Source organism: Myotis nattereri (assembly GCF_964212035.1).
Source record: "Myotis nattereri genome assembly, chromosome: 4".
Classification (NCBI taxonomy): domain Eukaryota; kingdom Metazoa; phylum Chordata; class Mammalia; order Chiroptera; family Vespertilionidae; genus Myotis; species Myotis nattereri.
In genome coordinates this window covers 50,669,158-50,688,914 of record NC_138079.1, presented here as the reverse complement: position 1 = coordinate 50,688,914, position 19,757 = coordinate 50,669,158, and the positions used below count along the sequence as shown (strand labels likewise).

The following is a 19,757-nucleotide window of genomic DNA, read 5'->3' as shown; positions in this document are numbered from 1 at the left end:
GCCAACCCTCTGGAATCAGAGGCCATGGTGGTGAACTGTCTGCAAGGCGAAGGGTGGCGGTGCCTCCCTCTGTGGAAGTCGGCCTGCCCCCATGGCATCTCTGGCATGCAGGCCATGCGTTACTCCACAACAAACTGTTCTGGCATCTGCTTCAGGGAAAGTGATCTCGTGGCGTGTTTTGTTTTTGTTGTTTTCTTGTGTGTGTGTTTTTCTGTTTCAATAGATACATTCCAGATTGTTCTTCAGAGACATCTCACCTAAGCTCGGCCCCGCCGGGGGCACTGCTCTGGACTCCTGAGAGGTGAAGGACAAAGGCCTCTGGCTGGCCAGGGCTGGGAAACGTCCACAACAAGACGCCTTTACTTTGTTCTCCGTGGGAAAAGGAAAGGCTCCCTGGAAGGAAACATGAAAAGGGAAGTAGGGTATCCTTTCTGAGTTCTTCAATGGGGATTCGGCTCTTAAAAATGTAGTGAAATATTCCCTTTTCCAAAATTCTATTACAGGCTACGAAAAGAGAAACATTTTAAAGGTGGGGAAAGAGGGAAATAAACGTACAGCAAGCTCGCTAAAACACATAAACGCTGCCTCCTCTACCCTGTCTTCAATCCCTGGTCCAGGTCAAACCCTCTACCATTTCATCTCACTGACCCTCATAAAACTAATGGTATAATAATTGAAAAAGAAAGTAGATTAAGTGACAGTTGCTCTACTGTCAAATATTCAGGTGAACATGTACATGAACACAATGGTGTGCCTTTTTCACTTTTATTATTGTACGATCCAATCTAAGTTTTTAGAACTGCTTTTAACAAACTCCTGATGTATAAAGTGAGCGTAGTGACCACTATTTCCGGTGAGGTATGAAATTTTTAATTTGGCTGAATAAACTTTCTCTCATCCTCACCAAGCTATATTACAAAACAAACAGGTCATTTTCCCAGAATAAGGAAGACCCAAGAAAATGAGAGGCCAATTACATACCTCCATGTGTTACAGAGCAGATCTTAGAAAACCTACAACTCACCCAGTTTCGGGGTCATGTTGCCAACAACAATGAATTCAGGCACTTCTAACCCAGGAGCATATCCGGCCACCCAGGAAACCATGATGGAGCCGTAGGTGCCTCTCCTAGAAATCACCACGTGGCTTGTTCCGGCAGTGATGTCCGTAAGGGAAAAGGCGTTCGATTCAAATCCCACCTGAGGGAAAACATGCTGAGAATATTCAACTTCTCTCTATAGACCCTTGTTTTCTGGAGAGTAGATTAAAAGTCAACTTCCTCTTTGTTTACCCAATATATTTTTCCTGTTTTAGAATATATTCAATTAAAGAGTAATATTTAAGAAATGACATCTGAGACTTGATAATTTATTCTATTTTGTAATTTTGACTATTGTATATAGCTTTATTTCTTTAAATCAAAATGTAGTCCTTTGAATTAACAATATCCAAAAAGACAAATGTAATTATGGTTAAATGAAAGCAAAGGATTAAAACTGGCAGTGTAGTACGACTTGTCCATGGGTCTTTATGAAACCCAATTTGTCTAGAACTGAAAATTGACTTCTTTCTAAGACATAATAATATATTCTTTGTTTATAAAATGAGCACCAGGAACTAGATTTTTTTTTATTAAGGTTCTTTTAGATTTTTGATTCAATTGAATATCTTTTTTTTATTTTTGAGGATAAGAAAGCATCAAAGATTTTTTTAGTCATCTTTTTCATTCACATAAAGTAAGATATTTTCTTTAAGGGCAACCTTCCCAGGGTACCCTGAGATTTATAAATGATTTATAGATGAATTAACTTCTGGTCAATGAGTAAGAATAAAACCAGATTCCTGGCTTTATTTGGACAAATCAGTTTACCACTTTTGGTCCCATTATCTATAAATTTGGGATACCACATAATCAACGATTCTATATTAAGACTCATTCTCCCCATTTTATTTTTTTCTTTTCATTTTTTAAAAATTTATTTTTATTTATTTCAGAGAGGAAGGGAGAGATGGAAACATCAATGATGAGAATCATTGATTGGCTGCCTCCTGAACGGCCCCTACTGGGGATTGAGCCCACAACTTGGGTATGTGCCCTGACTGGGAATCAAACCATGACCTCCTGGTTTATAGGTCAGTGCTCAACCACTATGCCTATATCAGCACAAACTTGCCATAGGAGCCTCGAAAATGAAAGGCAAATATTCACAAGTTTAGTAGATGAAAAAGACTGAAATATTAACTGATGTTTCATTCTAATTATCTATATATATAAAAGCCTAACCAACTGAACGATCAGTCAACCGGTCACTATGACACACACTGACCACCAGGAGCAGATGCTCAATGCAGGAGCTTCCCCCTGGTGGTCAGTGTGCTCCCACAGCCAACCTCCCACAGCCCCAATAGGTTCCAATCGCTGGCCAGGCTGAGGGACCCCACCCGTGCACAAATTCGTGCACCAGGCCTCTAGTTTAATATAAAATACTGCAATATTAAATATTTAATATGAAGAAAAAACCTTGGAAATTCTGACTCAAAGTGACTATTATTTTTAAAATTCTATACTTTACATTCAAATTTTACAAGATACAATCTTTCTAAAACTCCAAAAAGGAAATATATTATTCTACCTAAAGTCAAAAATTGACAAACTGTTTTCATATGGTATATGCATAATGTCTACTTTGGTATTCATAGGATTACTTAGATTTTTGTTTTATTTTTAAATTTAAATTTATTGCCGAAACCGGTTTGGCTCAGTGGATAGAGCGTCGGCCTGCGGACTGAAAGGTCCCGGGTTCGATTCCGGTCAAGGGCATGTACCTGGGTTGTGGGCACTTCCCCAGTGGGGGATGTGCAGGAGGCAGCTGATCGATGTTTCTCTCTCATCGATGTTTCTAACTCTCTATCTCTCTCCCTTCCTCTCTGTAAAAAATCAATAAAATATAAAAAAAATAAAAAAATAAATTTAAATTTATTTTTCAACTACAGATACAGTATTATATTAGTTTCAGGTGTATAATATAGTGATTAGGCATTTATATACCTTACAGTGATCACTTTGATAAATCTAGTATCCATATGATACCATACAGGGTTATTACAATATTGTTGACTATATTCCTTATGCTGTACTTTATATCTTCGTGACTACTTAATAACTGGCAATTTGTACTTCTTAATCCCTTTCAACTTTTCCACCCATCCCCCCGCCAGATGGGATGATTTAAGGTAATAGTGAATGTTAAAAAATTCTATGAATGTTAAAAAATTCTATAAATGTTGCCCCCTAGTGGTATCCAGATAGTACCACACCCAGGGCCAATTACCTGAGAATTGGCAGCTTTCTCGGGGACAGGTAGGACGGCGGATTTAGCTTCCTGGAGAATTTTTGGCACGCCATAGGAATGTCCACCAACAAGCATCACAGTCACCAGTTGCAAGGTGAAATTAGAGCCCAGTGATAGGAAGACCTATAAACAAACATGACTTTAAGTATTGAAAAATAACTTTCAGAGAAAAATGCCAACATTGGCATAAGTCATTAGCACATGACCTCAGCATACATTTGTATCTGTTCCATCAATCTATGCCCTTTCCTTCATGTTATAAAACAAATCACTGTTATGGAGACTGTGGGGTGAAGAGTGATAGTAACAGAGTATATAAAACACAAATGTGCGAATTCTCCATGGTTCCCAAGTGGTCTCAGAAATGAGACTCACAAGAAGAACTATTAGTGATAGAATCATGTGCTACAGGAATGGAAGGAGCCCACAGGTGAATAGTGTCAGCTTCTAAAACCAGAAAAACCTCTTCATGGACAGTAATTAATAATCCATATTTACTCAAAATGGATAATGATTTAGGTGCACTTATTATTTGAATATTTGACAAATAATTACTAGTGCCATGTATTAAATATCATTTTTCAAAGTTTTAGAATCCAACAAAATAGGGGGAAGCCTGAATTTTAAAACTGATGTTTCTCTAAAAGATTATTTTTAACTATACAATACATTTTCCCACAGAAATACTATTGTTGATAATGGATCAGGCAAGTTACCACATAACCTGGAATATTGCTAAAAACTCTGTACATCTTTATTGAATGTATAAATAACCACTTCTGTGGAGTCCATTCTTTTTTTAAAGATAATGTTCTTAAACGTACATCACACCCTCCAAATGTGCAAAATATGTACCATAGTGATTTCAAATATTGCGCAACATGAGGGGAACAGATGCCTCATTCATTCAATCCATCTTCATTTTTGTCCAAATGGCATTCACTGAACATGAATCATAGGTCAATTGCTAAGGCAGTGGTCGGCAAACTCATTAGTCAACAGAGCCAAATATCAACAGTACAACGATTGAAATTTCTTTTGAGAGCCAAATTTTTTAAACTTAAACTATATAGGTAGGTACATTGTTATTAACTTAATTAGGGTACTCCTAAGGCTTAGGAAGAGCCACACTCAAGGGGCCAAATAGCCGCATGTGGCTCGTGAGCCGCAGTTTGCTGACCACGGTGCTAAGGAAACAGAAATAAATCACAGTGTCCTGCCTTCACTCCCGTGTTTCCCACCTCTCTTCTAAGGGTAGGCCCTCTTTCCCAGGCAGTTCACTGGCTGGGCAGCTAAGGGTTTTTGGTCCCTATTTCCTAAAGAAGGAAGGGCCAGGCTCCCAGTCACTGTGCCTCCCCACCCGGCTGCTCTGCTCACGAGCGCAGCCAGCACACACAGACTTGTGGCCGCAGCAAATCCCCAGGGTACAGTAACTGGACATTGAAGTTGAACAGCAGTCACAGCAAAGTTGCGGAAAAGCTGGTTTACTGCAGAAGAAACGCAGGGGGATTCATTGGCAAGGACCCTGAGGGTGACTAGGAGGGGGCATGTTCTCCAGCATGCCCTGCCCTCCCCTGCTCCAGGACTGCATCACCAGTACTGTTCTACTGCTTCCCATCGTGCTGATCGCATCTGGGCCCAAATGGAAAGAACGTACAGCTCCATGATATCCTGCGCACATCTCCAGCACCGCGAACCCACACTTTTGTAACTGCGGTTAATGGCCTTCTGCACTAGACAAGGAGCAACAGGACGACAGAGATTGTGTCTCTGTCACCTCTGTACCGGCTGTGCTTACTGCAATGGCTGGCACAGGGTGAACATTCAATAAAAGTTTGAATAAATGACTCAACCACAAATGTAAAATCCTCGTATTCTAGCTTAAGTAATTTTAAACTTAGACTTGTTTCCTTATAATGCCAGTGAGTCTTATCATCAGGATCCACCTCATAAAAGAAGCCTACTGTTAACCAGGTGAGGCAACAGCTTATACTCCCAGGTCCTGATGTTCAATCGGCACCAAGCGTCTTCTAGTTTCAGAGCCTAATGGAAACTTTCTGTGTTCTAAGACCTACTGCCCTGCTCTGCGGCTGACCTGTCCAAGGTCTTAATTTTTACCAGGAGGGTAGAACAAGGAGAGCGGTATATAATTCTTGTAACTAGTATCTTACAAACTTCAGAGAGCAATGCATTATATCCAGGGTGTGAAGGAAGAAGGGGACCGCTGGAAATATTCTGCCCTTGGTTTGTGTGCACCACACCCTGCCCCACGCAGTTACCCTGGAAGACACAGCAACACCTAATATAATCTATGTCTAGTCCTACACCACATTCCTGAAATGTGAGAGGAAGAAGGAACCTGTGCGATTTTAAATATGTTAATACTAGTAAAATATGTGAAAATAAAGAAGCAAAAGGAAGCTTTCATGTGTTCACAAGTTAGTCAACTTTTGTTGGCTCTCTTTTGAATATAGAAATAATTAAAATAGGTTCAAAAAGGTATTAAAAACTCATAGATGATTCAAATAGGTAATAGGAAAGTTAAGTATTTTTATAAACTATACTAGAGGCCTGGTGCATGAAATTCATGCACGGGAGTGGGGGGGAAGGGGCGTCCCCTCAGCCCAGCCTGCACCCTCTCCAATCCAGGATCCCTCGGGGGATGTCCGATTGCTGGTTTAGGCCCAATATTGGGGATCGGGCCTAAACCAGCAGTTGGACATCCCTCTCACCATCCAGGACTGCTGGCTCCTAACTGCTCACCTGCCTGCTTGCTTGATCACCCCTAACTGGCTCTGCTGCCAGCCTGATAACTCCTAACCACCTCTGACTGCAGACCTGATTGCCCCTAACTGCCCCCCCTGCCAACCTGGTCACTCCCAACTGCCCTCACCCGCTGGCCTGGTCATTCCTAACTGCCCCCCTCTGCCAGCCTGGTCTCCCCTAACTGCCCCACCCACCAGTCTGGTTGCCTCTTACTGCTCCCCCTGCCAGCTTGGTCACCCTCAACTGCCCCCCCCCCACTGGCCTGGTCACCCCTAACTGCCAACCCTGCCAGCCTGGTCGCCCCTCATGGCACCCCCTGCTGGCCTTGTCACCTCACTCAGCCTGTATGGTTGTCCATTTGGTTGTTTTGGATGTAACAGCCCCTGGCTCTTTATATATATCGATTATTAAACTTTCAAAATGAAATCAAAAGAAGACTACCATCTTTCAGAATGCCCTAGGTAGCACTGGCAACAGACGACCTCAGACTTAGGCAGATCAATGGTTTCAGTCCATGTGATATTTATCACATATTTGGGTTTTCCTATACACAGTCTGAGAATAATTTTGTATTTGCCACATTGCTTAGTGAAAGAACAGAATGGTCAAATCACCAATGTGCCATGTCTCGGTGTCAAATGAAACAGTATCAATATAAGATATATAAAATAAAACTATTCCTAGAAAAGCTGAAGGAATGTCCCCGTATTCATTAGCAGAAATTATAACATGAAGGTGTTTAGACAGTGATGTTACACAGATATGTGTAGGAAGCTGTTTCACCAAGCTTCACAATCCACCCCACAGATTTTTCCCAGAATTATTTCAATCTGGTGACCCTCTGGGGCAACCTTTCCAACAATGAGATAATTAATTCCCAGTGCCATAATGCATCACATGTATGAAATAAATTAACTTATCTCCTGTGCATACAGAATGACACTAGCTATGTACCATCCTCGCAAGGAGTAAGACAAAGAGTCACTCGCATCACTCTCTGTGATTCAGACTGAGAAAGACTGCTGAGGTACCTACAGGACTCACAGCAAATCCACACATTCTTTTCACTCGCACCCCAAACATCTGCCAGAGCTGTCCACTGCTAGTTTTTACCATCACAGACAGTCAGAGCCACTTTCCACACAGATGCACAAGAAGAGAAGCAGATACCAGCCCCTGTGTTCATGCAGGCCCTCCAAACTCCAGGGAGCACAGGCCAGTGCCACAAGAAAGCCTAAATTTCTCCCCTTCAACAAGTATCCTGTGAGTGTATGTACATGTGTGTATGTCTGTGTGTGTATGTGCGCATGTGTGTATTTTGGGGTGTGTATGTATATCAATTGAAATGATTTCTGGAACTTTGCAAGGATTAAATAAATGCCTGCTACTACCTAGACAAAAATATCCCATCTCCAAACTGAAATATACTTATTCACTTATAATCTGTGAATACTACTCTTTGTATTACCCAATAATCACTATGCATTTTCCAAGGCATTTTTCCTGGTTACATATAATTTCCGAATAAGATTTAATCTGATCCTGAGGTAAGTCAGGGCTCTCACTGAAGGAGCTTGATTGGAATGACCAGGAAATCAAGAAAGACTACAAACCTGGCTCTTTACTGGCACCGTGTCCACTTTAGAGCTGGCACCGTCTTGGACCACCAGCTGCCTCTCTGCATTCTCTGTAACAACTGGCTGCTCCTTATGATCAGATGATATTCGATATCTAACAGCCACATCTCCGAAAGTCCCGGCAAGCCGGGTTACGTTGATTTGGATGGACCTGGTGAGGTCCTGCTCAATGAGCACTGCCTGGCGACCTGCATACAGAGCGAAGACTCCATGTGGGTCATCATTTGCAGAAACAGAGAACTGCGTGATGCATTTTTCCGGGTCCAGCTCGGCTCCTCCCTCTACGGAAACAAGCTGGATCACATAGGCTTCCTCTATCTCGGGTACATCATCTGGTAGCAAATGAACATCAAAGCTCACTTCACGCTCTCCATCAGCAATGACGAAAAAGCCGTTTGTAGAGAGAAAGTCTCCAGTAATGTCAAACTGACTACTTATTTCCCAGTAAACCTAAGATAAATGGGGGGGAAAAATCCAACAATGTTATATGATGCAGTAAATTGAATCAAAATCCTTTGAATTATGTTTTCCTTTCTAATAAACAAAAGGGAAATATTAATTGTGCATCATTATATTCACAGTCTCCAAGCAGTTATTAGTTTGGAAAGTACAGAGGAGTGACGTCTGTGTCATGAAAGCATCTTCACTCTTTCAGGCTGCCGTACGCAATTTGCAGGAAAGACTGTGAGATCTCATTTTGCCTACTCCTAAAAGAATAACATTTTGAAGAGATAAAGAAGAGCAAGTAAACTTTAAAATGGCGGTACCACACGTCATTCCATAGCAAACCACAGACAGTGGCTGAAGGTAAATGTGACTAGATAATCAAATACTTCACATCAGAATTTGTTCTTGTCTGTTCTTTAACTACAAGGAAATATCTATTAGATTTCTTAGAATTAAAGGTTATTTTCCAAGAATTTTCGCCCTCCAAACCATAAAACTTCAACTGAACAAGTAGCAGTTACAGGAAAAGAGGTAACTTCATTGAGAAATTTCACCAAATATGTAACCTGGATCGGTTAGACAAGTATCTTGATGATTTACAAGGGCATCCATCAAATGTTCTATATTAATAAACACTCAAACACAATCTCTTAAAAATCAGTTGCTATAATAAAAAATTCTATTGAGAAATAAAGCCCAAGAGAATACATTAAGCAATTTATAAAACTCAGAGATTTAAGTAGGAAAAGTAGCAAACCAGAAAATACAAAACAGTTGAATCATACTCTTCATGACTAAGTGTGAGGAAGATCTTTTTAATCTAACTGTGACGCATTGTGGAGAGATCGCTGAAGGCAGGCCTGGCTGGAGAGCCCGAGGTACTTCTCAGCTTCTGTGAAAACTCATGTCACTTGAGTTTATGAAAACCTTTACCCAGAACAACTCCGTTTTCTGTCCCTCTCAACCATGTTTGTTAAGAAAATTATTGCTCTGCTTAAAAATAAAATGAAAAATGATACCTTAATCTCTCCAAAAATGCCCTTGACTCTTTTGACAACGAAAGTGATGATCAGGGGCCCTTCCAGAGCTGAGGGCTCCAAATAGGTCTTCATAGACAAAGACTCAGGAGCGAACTGAACCACTCCATTGGGATCTCCAAACTTCTGTATCTAAAAATAGAAACAGCAGAGTGAATACCATATATAACAACTATGGATGAAAATACAGTATCCAACGTATCAATCAATGCTGAAGAAATGGAAGAGACATAGAAATAATACTTAAATCTATCTAGCTATCTGATTTTTAAACCTTCTTTATTACACTGAGTGTTACCTAAAACAAGCAAGTTCTTATTCTCCAAGGATAATGGGAATAAGTGTCCAGAAAACCACAATTTGCAAAATCTCAAAAGGATAGTATTTTCATGCCTCAATTTAGGTTCATTTTGCCTTATGTTTGTTTTGTTTAATCAGTTAATTTTTGCTAACTTCTTTCTACTGGTTATAATACAAGGTAGAGAGAGGCAAAAGGTCCAGTGATACTTAGTTTTATGTGTCAATTTATAGATTACGGTGCCCAATTGTTTGGGCTACTGAAAACAATGCAGAGAAATGACATCTTTTAAGTTTGGATAATACTCTTGTCTGGGGTCTGTATCAGTCAAACTTCTCCAGAGAAATAGGGAGAGAGGGAGGAAATGAGAGAGGAGAAGAGAGAGGGAGTCGAGACTGATTGAGGGAACCAACAAGTTCCCCAAGCTCTGGGTGTTCTTATGTTGAAATTTGGGGGGATAAAGAGGTTGACAGTCTTGGCAGAGGACTATTTCACACTACCAGAAAGGATTCTAAAGCAGAGTATTGCAGAATAAACCATCTCTTTCCCCAGTTTACTTTGGCAGAAAAAGAAATGGCAAGCGGGCAGTCTAGCAGGCAGAAAACCCAGGCATGAGTTGACGGTGTGGTCTTGAGTTTGAATTCTATGGGGCAGGCTGGAAACTCACACAGGATTTCTTGAGGCAGATATCTACTCCTGAAATCTCAGTATTAGCGCTCAAGGCCTTCAACTGATTGGTTGAGGCTCACACACATAATCAAGGATAGTCTCCTTTACTTAAAGTAAACTGACTGTAAATATTAATCACATCTACAAAATACCTTCATGGCAACATCTAGCCGTGTTTGTCCAAACACTTTCTGCCCTGATGGACTGGGTGGTCCATATCAAATACGCTGAATGTGAATCTAATCCAACACATCATTGTGCTAGTTGAACAAGTACCATTCTACCTTCACACAGTCTGACTTGAAACTGGTTAATAATGTTTATGTATTTTGATGGCAAAGAGAGCCAATATTTAGGATGACATCACAAATACCTCCTCCTTAAATGTGGCAAATATTCACCAAATTTTCTTACAGAATATAAAATAAGTATGTTTCACTGCATTAAACCCTTCTTAGAACTAATACCATTAATCAGGCTATGTAAGAAATTAACTTAACAACCATAGGAATTATGGTTTTATAAGTTTCAATTCATCATAAGCCTACCGAGTTTCAACAAATGTAAATGCATTTTCTGATAACTCCACTAAAAAATTTGTGGGAAAATAAAAAAATCAAACTTACTGTTAACGTAACAGAATTAGCTCTGGAGTCTAACTTAGCTTGTCCCTTCACAAGTGTAAGCTTAATAACGAAAGTCTCTTCGACTTCAATTTCTTCGTGAGGATGAACGGTCAGAATTATGGTTCTCACGCCACCTTCTCCCTCTCCAAAATAGAAGGCCCCACTCACTGGGTCTGCGATGTCTCTGTTCTGTGGTGGTAAGGCGTCCTGAGAATTGGGTCCTACTATCTCCCAGTTCACCTGCAGGGCATGTGTGTATGTGAGTTTTAAATAGAAATGATCGGTTTTAAACCAAGAATTACTTTGCAAGATATATAGTACTAGGAAAAAATACACATATATATGAATATTATTCTAGAATATCTTCAGCAAATTCCTATTATTATCTCTCAGGTTTTTAAACAATGATATCTGCAAATGTAAACTGCATAATTATAGAATATCAGTTTTCATGAATAACAATGTCTAACAAAAAAAAAGAAATCTGAATACCTGGTCAGTTTTCATCATCACAGGATAACAAAAATATAGAAGTACATACTTTTAAAATATATACTAGAGAAATATAAAAAAATAAATATATGAATACAACACTATCTTGCTATGTGCACAGGTTATGTCAATCAAAACCTATTTGAATAATGAAACCATGTGAAAAGTCTGATGGGTGTGCAACCTCTTCTAAATCTACTTAAATAAATTCCCAGTATAAAATGAACAGAAACTTTCCTAACTTGTTATAAGAAACAAAGAAAGTTTCTATGTTATAATAAAGGCATTTTTAAAAGTTTCTATAATTTAAAATTTTATGCTTCTCAATATTCATAAAGAAAACTGGGCACTTCTGTTTGCTTCTTTTATCTCTCATCAGCATTGCACACAACTGATCCTTTCCTTTTTCTTTAAATATTGTGTCCTGTCTCTCTTGACTTACACGATGCTCACACAATACAGGCTATCCTAGTGTTCCTCTGCCTCTACTTCTCAATCTTTGCTGGCTCTCCTTCCTCAGACCCCCAGAGGCAGGCAGCCTGGGGCTCAGGTCTGTTTCCTTCACATCTCGTTCTACACCCCTTAAGCCCCAAAGTTTCAAATGTCTGCATTTGTGTCAACACCGTCCCTGTCTGCAGCCCTAACCCCAACCCACACTTGCTCATGCCCCTCCCTATTTGACCCCTCTATTGGGAAGTCTCGTAGGTATCTCAAATGGACAGGCCAAAATAGAACTCTTGATTCTCCCCCAAGCATCTGTATTTCAGTAAGCAGCACTCTAATATAACTGGCTGCTAAAACTAACATTCCAGGAGGGACCCTCAATTCTTTCTTTTCCTCAGCCTCCACTAGTCCCATGAGGCGTTCTTCCAAAACATACTCAATGTCTATTCACTTCCGGCTATCTCCACCTCCGCCCTTGTCTGAGCTGACAGCTCTGCCCTGGACAGTACAGGACAATCGCCTACTGACTGCCCATTCTGTTTCCAGTTCAACTTCTTGACAGTCCGTTTGCCTCACAACTGTCCTACGTGAGCTGTTTAAAATGACAACCCAGTGACATTGATATTAGTGCCTTCCTTAAAACTTTCTAATGGCAACCTATTTGCACTTGGCATAAAATCTTTAACTTGCTTTAGGGGGTTCCCTGTGGTCAAACACCTACTGAGCCTGCTGAGCTATCCTGCGCTGTGACCCAGCATCTCCAGGTCCCCAAACATGGACCTCTTCAGATCTCAACATGCCAGCCTTGTAGATCTGCACTGGCTTTCCCTCTCCTCGAACACTCATCCCTCCAACAATGACATAACCACCCGTTTCTCATCCTTCAGCCTTCGGTTTAAAAAGCACATCCTCACCATCCCATCTAGAGTAGCTAGCAGGTCATGTGCAGTTGTGAATCTATTTCACATTGCTGTAGAGCACTTAGTCCAGGCATTCTCAAACTACGGCTCGCGGGCCACAGGCGGCCCGCCGAAAACATTTATCCGGCCCGCCGGGTGTTTTTGCCGCCGCTGTCTATCCTGCTTAGCAGCTGACTCGTCCCGGGCCTGCAGTGCGCATGTGTGGAATGTCTGAGGGACAGTGAACTGGCCCCCTGTTTAAAAAGTTTGAGGACCTCTGACTTAGTATCATCTGATCATCTTTCTTTTATTTATTTGCTAATTATTCTAAAAGTTATATGAGAACACGCTCTAACCAGTTTGGCTCAATGGATAGAGCGTCGGCCTGCGGACTGAAAGGTCCCAGGTTCAATTCCAGTCAAGGGCATGTACCTTCGTTGCAGGCACATCCCCAGTAGGAAGTGTGCAGGAGGCAGCTGATCGATGTTTCTCTCTCATCGATGTTTCTAACTCTCTATCCCTCTCCCTTCCTCTCTGTAAAAAAATCAATAGAATATATACATATTTAAAAAAAGTCATATGAGAACAGAGACAAGGTCTTGTTCACCAGCATGTTCTCAGTGCCCACAACAGGGTCTGGCACCCTGAAAGCTCTCCACAGATACTTGTTGAATGAATGCATCTACCAGAATCCATCCTTTAATTTCTTACTTGCTCTCAAGAACTCCCTGAGGTCAGCTGTCATACATTTTTATACGCTTCATAGGACTTAGAAACTGCTTTACACCTACTAGGTGATTAATAAATATTATTGATTGTGAATAAATAAATGAATATATTTGAGGAAAAAGAAAATCCAACACCAAACTTAATTATCAAAAATTATTTTTAAGCCCGAACCGGTTTGGCTCAGTGAAGGGTCCCAGGTTCGATTCTAGTCAAGGGCATGTACCTTGGTTGCGGGCACATCCCCAGTAGGAGGTGTGCAGGAGGCAGCTGATCGACGTTTCTCTCTCATCGATGTTTCTAACTCTCTATCCCTCTCCCCTCCGCTCTGTAAAACTCAATAAAATATATTTTTTTAAAAATTATTTTTAAAACCATGAGAATAATAACTCTACCTGAATCTCTCCTGAGAGTCCTCCAGTCCGCTCCAGCACCAACGGTAAAGTCATTGTAGAATTGGGATTAGAAAGAGAAATTCTGCTTTGATTAAGAAATCTTACAACACCGAAGGGAGAGTCACTCTTGGTGATTGTGATTCTGCTCACTAGGTGGCGTCCAAGGACTGCTCCACCAGTAGCTCCAATGAGCAGAATTTCAACAGGCTCCGCAAATTCACTGCATAGGAAGAAAGAGCAAATCTGTGAATCTAAGTACATGAAAATGCTTCTAAAATCCAAATAACTGGTCATTTTCTTAATTGGTCATTCAAGGCACAGTAGTCACACTCCAAGTACGAAGAGGAGGGTGATCAGCTAAAGGCATAAATGATTCACTTCAATATTATATAACCTGGGCTGGTTAATAGATCTTTTCCTCTTTTTATTTGCTGAATGCATCTACATTCTGATTAGACTTTTCAAATCTAAATTAATAAAAATTATTATTCCTGTATTTGAAAAAAGTAACATACAATTACAATGGTCTCCCAATTCCTCTTCCCTGCCCCAGTGCATCCCTCCCCCTGCCCTAAATTTTATCACGTGTTTTTCAATGGTCACATGCGTAGTCTAAAATTCTATTATCAGTGCAAATCATAGGTAAGGAATGGAACACAATATTCATGTTTTATGTATGCCCATATTATAAGTAGTCCCCCATCATTTCTGGTTTTGCTTTTTCTGGTTTTAGTTACATACAGTCAAGTGGGGTCCAAAAATATTAAATGGAAAATTCCAGAACTAAACAATTCATAAGTTTTAAATTTCATGCCATTCTAAGTAGCATGATGAAATCTCCCCCTGACCCACTACATCCGAATTAGGACATGAATCATCTCTTTGTCCCACCTTCAGCCACTTAGTAGTCATCTCAGTTATCAGATTGACCGTCTGGGTATCACAGTGTTTTGTACAGTAAACCTTATTGCAGCCTAATGCTGTCACATGCTTATGTTATTCACCTCCCTTCATCTCATCATCTCATCATGTAGGCATGGTATCATCTCACATCATCGCAAGAAGGGTAAGTAGAGTACAATTAAGATATCTTATTACAGTATCCTATATAATAAAAGCCTAATATGCTAAGTGCCTGGTTATCCAGTCATCCCTTCAACCAATCAAAGCATAATATACTAATGATATGCTAAGACCACTCAACCGCTTGCTATGATGCACACTGACCAGCAGGGAACAGACTCTCCAACTGGTAGGTTAGCTTGCTGCTGGGGTCCCGCCAATCGGGACTGAGCGAGAAGGGCCGGACACGCCCTGGAGCCCTCCTCAGGTCCCTCCCCAGCTGACCAACCTCCCACAACCCTCCCTGGCCCTGATCATGCACCAGTGGGGTCCTTCGGCCTGGCCTTGCCCTCTCGCAATCCGGGACTCCTCGGGGGATGTCGGAGAGTTGGTTTCGGCCCAATCCCACAGGCCAGGCCAAGGGACCCCACTTGTGCATGGATTCGTCCACCAGGCCTCTAGTATTATTATTGTTATTAACACATTGCGTACTGCATAGAAATCTCTAAGACATATGCCAGGGACCGCACATTTTTGGGCAAACTGCACGTTATTTAAATCATCATAATGCACTTTAGGTGTTGTTTTTCAATAATTATAACATTTTTATTTACAAAAACAAAGTTCCTAGTACTTTTTTAACGTATGGTACTGTGTAAAACATTTTCCTCTATGAAGAGGGGCCAAACAAAATTTACATAAGTATCTAGATTCGCTCCTTTTTCCATGGGCATGAAAAAGGAGAACACTCGTGAGCGGTCCTTAACAGATGGCGCGTGAAACACGAGAAAACTCCTGAATGGTACGAACTGTGTTAATCTCTTACTGTGCCTAATTTATAAATTAAACTTTATCCCAGGTATATATAGGAAAAAAACATAGTATATAGGGTTGCAGACTATCTGCAGTTTCAGGCATCCACCGGGGGTCTTGGAATATATCCCCTGAGGATAAGGGGCAAGTACTGTATTCTCATTTCATTAAATTGTTACCTTTCATGGCCATCAGCGATGGAGACATTGATGAAACTTAAGCTCTGCCCATGCTGAAATGTGACTGAGTCCCCATGCAATAGATAATTGACACCAGGAGCCGCAGAGGAGCTCTGAGAGGTGAACTCAGCTGTCACACGGCCGTGTGCTCCATGCAGCCTCACCACTGGAATCATGATCATCCCGACGTCTTCCTCCACTGTAATAGGCATTTGCAATTAACTGGTATGTCAGACAAAGCAAGTAACATTTATAAGATTCAGTCAAATTAAGCATGGCCATTAAACATAATGGTACAGTGCAAGTACTCAATGTGTCCACAATTCATTTATCACTTTCAAAAATGATTGGTGAAAATCTCATGATTTATTTTTTTTTTGGAGAAATGTAGTTTGCCAGAAGTTGAAAGTTATGGCGAACAGTCTAAGTTAGAAATTAAATGACCTATGTAATCATCAGTGTAGGCATTCCTCCTCTCTATGCCACATACAAATAAATGACAATTTATTAGAAAGTGGATATTCACTGATTTCTAATCCACAAAGAAAGTTAAAAATTGCATAACTTAAAATGTATTCATAAAAGCATTTGAAATAGGAATATTTCAATATTTCTAAGGTTAAACACAACTTTTTAAAATTGTTTTGTTCCTAATCATTCATCTTTGGCACACATAAGTGAGGTTCAAGATTGCCCAAAGGTAACTCAAAATATAATTTTAAAATAAATGTGTAAATATATAAATCTATAAAGGCATATACAAATACATATAAGGGCATACATGTACATACACACACACACACACACACACACACACACACACACCAGAAACTTTACATATGAGAATTCAAACTGATAATGTCGAGCTCAGGAAATCTATAATTCAGAAAGTGGTGGTAAATTTATAAATAAGGTTACTGAACCTACCTTCGAAGGCAGTATACCTTGGGTCAAATTCAATGATGCCCTCTGCATTATCATTTGTCATTATTATGATTCTGACCGTGGAGATGTTTCCTATTTCAGGAGGCTGATCTACTTGAAGTCCATTTTCTTGGATGGTAAAATCATACCCTCTTGCAAAGTCATAAAAAAAATAAAATAAAATGAGTACATAATTTCCTACCATCAACTGAATGGTCCTCTTAGCTCCTATAACTTAGTCCTATTAAGCAATTTAATAATACTTTTTAAAATTCCCGATACTAAAATGCTTCTTTTCTCCCCCCTGAAATGCTGTTTGAAACAGATTTCTGTGCTGCTCGCGATTATCACTGCCTGCATGAAGCCAGAACTAATATAAAGTTATTAAACTGAGGCAATGGGGAGATAACAGAACTATAAGGAAATTGGGAAGAAGTGGTCATAAAATAAAACGCTGGGGCTAGGGATGCACTGCTGCACACATTCTACAGTAATGGACCCAGAAGGCAATGGGCATCAAACTGCAGTGCACGCAGACAGAAGCCAGCTGGGCTGGACATTCATGGTGGCAGGCTGAGAGCTACTTCAAAGAAATAATGAGTGTGTGCCACTGAAGAAATTTCAAGCTAAACCTTCAAGATTCAAGAAAATATTTTAGTATTTATGGAAAACAATTACAAATCAATGCCTCTGTTCTTTAATATAGATGGTAGTTTATTTATCTAATGTCATTCATGCAAAGGAAATTTCCTTTTTTTAATATATTGATATTATTTCCATTAAAGAAAATTTCTGACTTTATATCATTTTAATCCCTGAAGCTAAAAAAATGGCACTAAACCAGTGTAGTCCTTCCTTTAATTTCCAAATTCTATTTGCCTGGTATTTTTACCCCACCTACATTTCAAAGGGTTGAAAGCTGGTTAATAAGCTTATATATAAGGCAAAATTAGAAAAAAGGGAATTAAAATATTAAATGATCAGAGAATGAGATGGCCTCCATATGGTTCATTCTTGATCTTCAATGGAAACACGGTGCACATTAACGACTGGCCCTCTTTGACTCCATGTTTTTACCCCCTTTAAAACTGGTACTGGGAAAGCAAGCATCTACCTCACTCACCCATGGAGAAGACAAGACAGCTTTCATTGACTCCAAGAAGAAATCTCTCACTCCAGCCCATGCCCAGGTACAGAGACAGGGGGAAGCAAATTCTCCAAGGCCAGCTGACCTTCTACCTAGAGAACAGTTACTCTATTTCTTCACCAAATTACTCCTGCCCATGCCCTGTTCAATTCTATGGCTGCCCAGAGCGACTGCATGCAACAGAAATACATACTTTCAACTTCCGGGGTCGGGGGAGTTATATTTTAAAATAATGCATAGTGAACAGTCATTGTTATAATTTCCTACCACACACAGTCCTGATGTCACATAAATCCTTGGAAGAGAAGGGAAGGAACTATTTCAGTTTTGTATTAACCCCTCACAACCTAGCACTACTTTTCCTTTCTTCCTGCTTTGTTTAACTTTCCTACTTTTCTTTTTTACTTTACCTTTCGAGGAGTTCCACTTTTGTAATTACTAGAGAAAATTCCTCAGGCCCTTCAGGAAGGCTATCATCAAGTATTTCAACCTGCACGCTTTTCGCCATCTCCCGTGCGTCAAAGAGGAGCTCTCCCGGGGCAGGGACAAAATCCACGCCTGCCTCCGCGGTCCCACTCACTGTCTCATACCAGAGCCTCACGGGACGGAGCGATCCACCCGATCGGATGACTGTGACGTTCACCTGCAGCCAGAAGAGGTTCTTTTATTTGACTTGGATGATGAGCCTCCCAGACAATACTTAATTTTTATGAACTCTAATTCAATTTACTAGGATTATGTTGAAATTATAAATAGATTTATGAGAGTATGGAAATGATAGGTCAAAATAACATCCGGAGGAAATGAAGCAGTTGGTGAAAACTTCAGAAGAACAAGGAAACGCGTTTTAAAGATCACTACAAGATAAAAAACACACACCGGTATTTCCAATTTTAAGCATTTCAGACTCTACCCTTTGTGCTTCCTCTGACGCTCGAAGCTGCTCCTGTGAAAAGGCGAATCGGCCGTAGGGGAGGTCACTGGCCACCACTGTGATATTGGCGGTGCTGCTGGCCGCACTCAGTACTCCCCCCTCACTGACACCGGTGAGCCGGAACTCATAGAAACACTTTTCCTCAGGAATGTCATCATTCAGAGCCTACAGAAGGACAGAAAGGGCCATTCGCAGCAAAAACTATCATGTTTAAAGAAAAACATCTATCAGATAAGTAACAACAACAAATCTGGGATATCAACCATCTCCCACCACCCACCCACTAACTACACACAGACACACACACAGACACACACATCAAAGGGCACAACAGAAGCCAGAAACATTAATACCTGGATCACTATAATTGCTGCAGACTGTCCTTCTCTCATTGTCAGTTTTCCTGATGTTTCAGCAAATTCCCCCATGGATGCGGGGAAAATCCTCCAATACACTGTGACCTCCCCCCAGATCGCTGGGCCACGAACCAGGCTACAACAACACACACATATATTCAATACAATTTTTACTGAAGGAACTTTTCCTGGATATTTGCTCTCTTTCAAAAATGAACAATTGTCATTTATTTCAGAAACATTATGCATTTAAGTAACCCTATCTATCAATTACATACCACAAGAAAGTCTTATACTTCCAAGATAGTAAGAGTCAAAGTACTGAACGCATGTAAATCTACTTGACAAGAATACTAGCAAACGCTAAACACTAGAAGTGGAAGATCTAAAAAAAAAACATTTTAAAGTTATTTACAGATTTTTCACAAAATGTCAATAGCCTAAACGAAGTTCTCTAAAGGACAGAAATATTTCACACACGCAATGCTAATGGACAAACTTCCAAAAAGGTAGAGTTTTCATTCAAATTCAGCTACTTCGCTGTTAGCTGCTG

General features: G+C 40.3%; 1 protein-coding gene across 1 annotated transcript in view; it reads right to left on the bottom strand.

Moving 5' to 3' along the window:
- ADGRV1 (adhesion G protein-coupled receptor V1) overlaps window positions 1–19,757 on the bottom strand; it is a 459,909-nt gene that overhangs the window by 287,106 nt on the left and 153,046 nt on the right. Inside the window, exons 62-73 of the mRNA XM_081090113.1 lie at window positions 19,202–19,340; window positions 18,828–19,013; window positions 18,325–18,557; window positions 16,771–16,919; window positions 15,844–16,042; window positions 13,790–14,009; window positions 10,834–11,073; window positions 9,223–9,372; window positions 7,733–8,206; window positions 3,333–3,476; window positions 1,025–1,199; window positions 258–393 (exon numbers count right to left, since the gene is read on the bottom strand). Of these exons, the coding sequence (XP_080946239.1) occupies window positions 258–393; window positions 1,025–1,199; window positions 3,333–3,476; window positions 7,733–8,206; window positions 9,223–9,372; window positions 10,834–11,073; window positions 13,790–14,009; window positions 15,844–16,042; window positions 16,771–16,919; window positions 18,325–18,557; window positions 18,828–19,013; window positions 19,202–19,340 (2,445 nt within the window). The remainder of the gene's footprint in view (window positions 1–257; window positions 394–1,024; window positions 1,200–3,332; window positions 3,477–7,732; window positions 8,207–9,222; window positions 9,373–10,833; window positions 11,074–13,789; window positions 14,010–15,843; window positions 16,043–16,770; window positions 16,920–18,324; window positions 18,558–18,827; window positions 19,014–19,201; window positions 19,341–19,757) is intronic.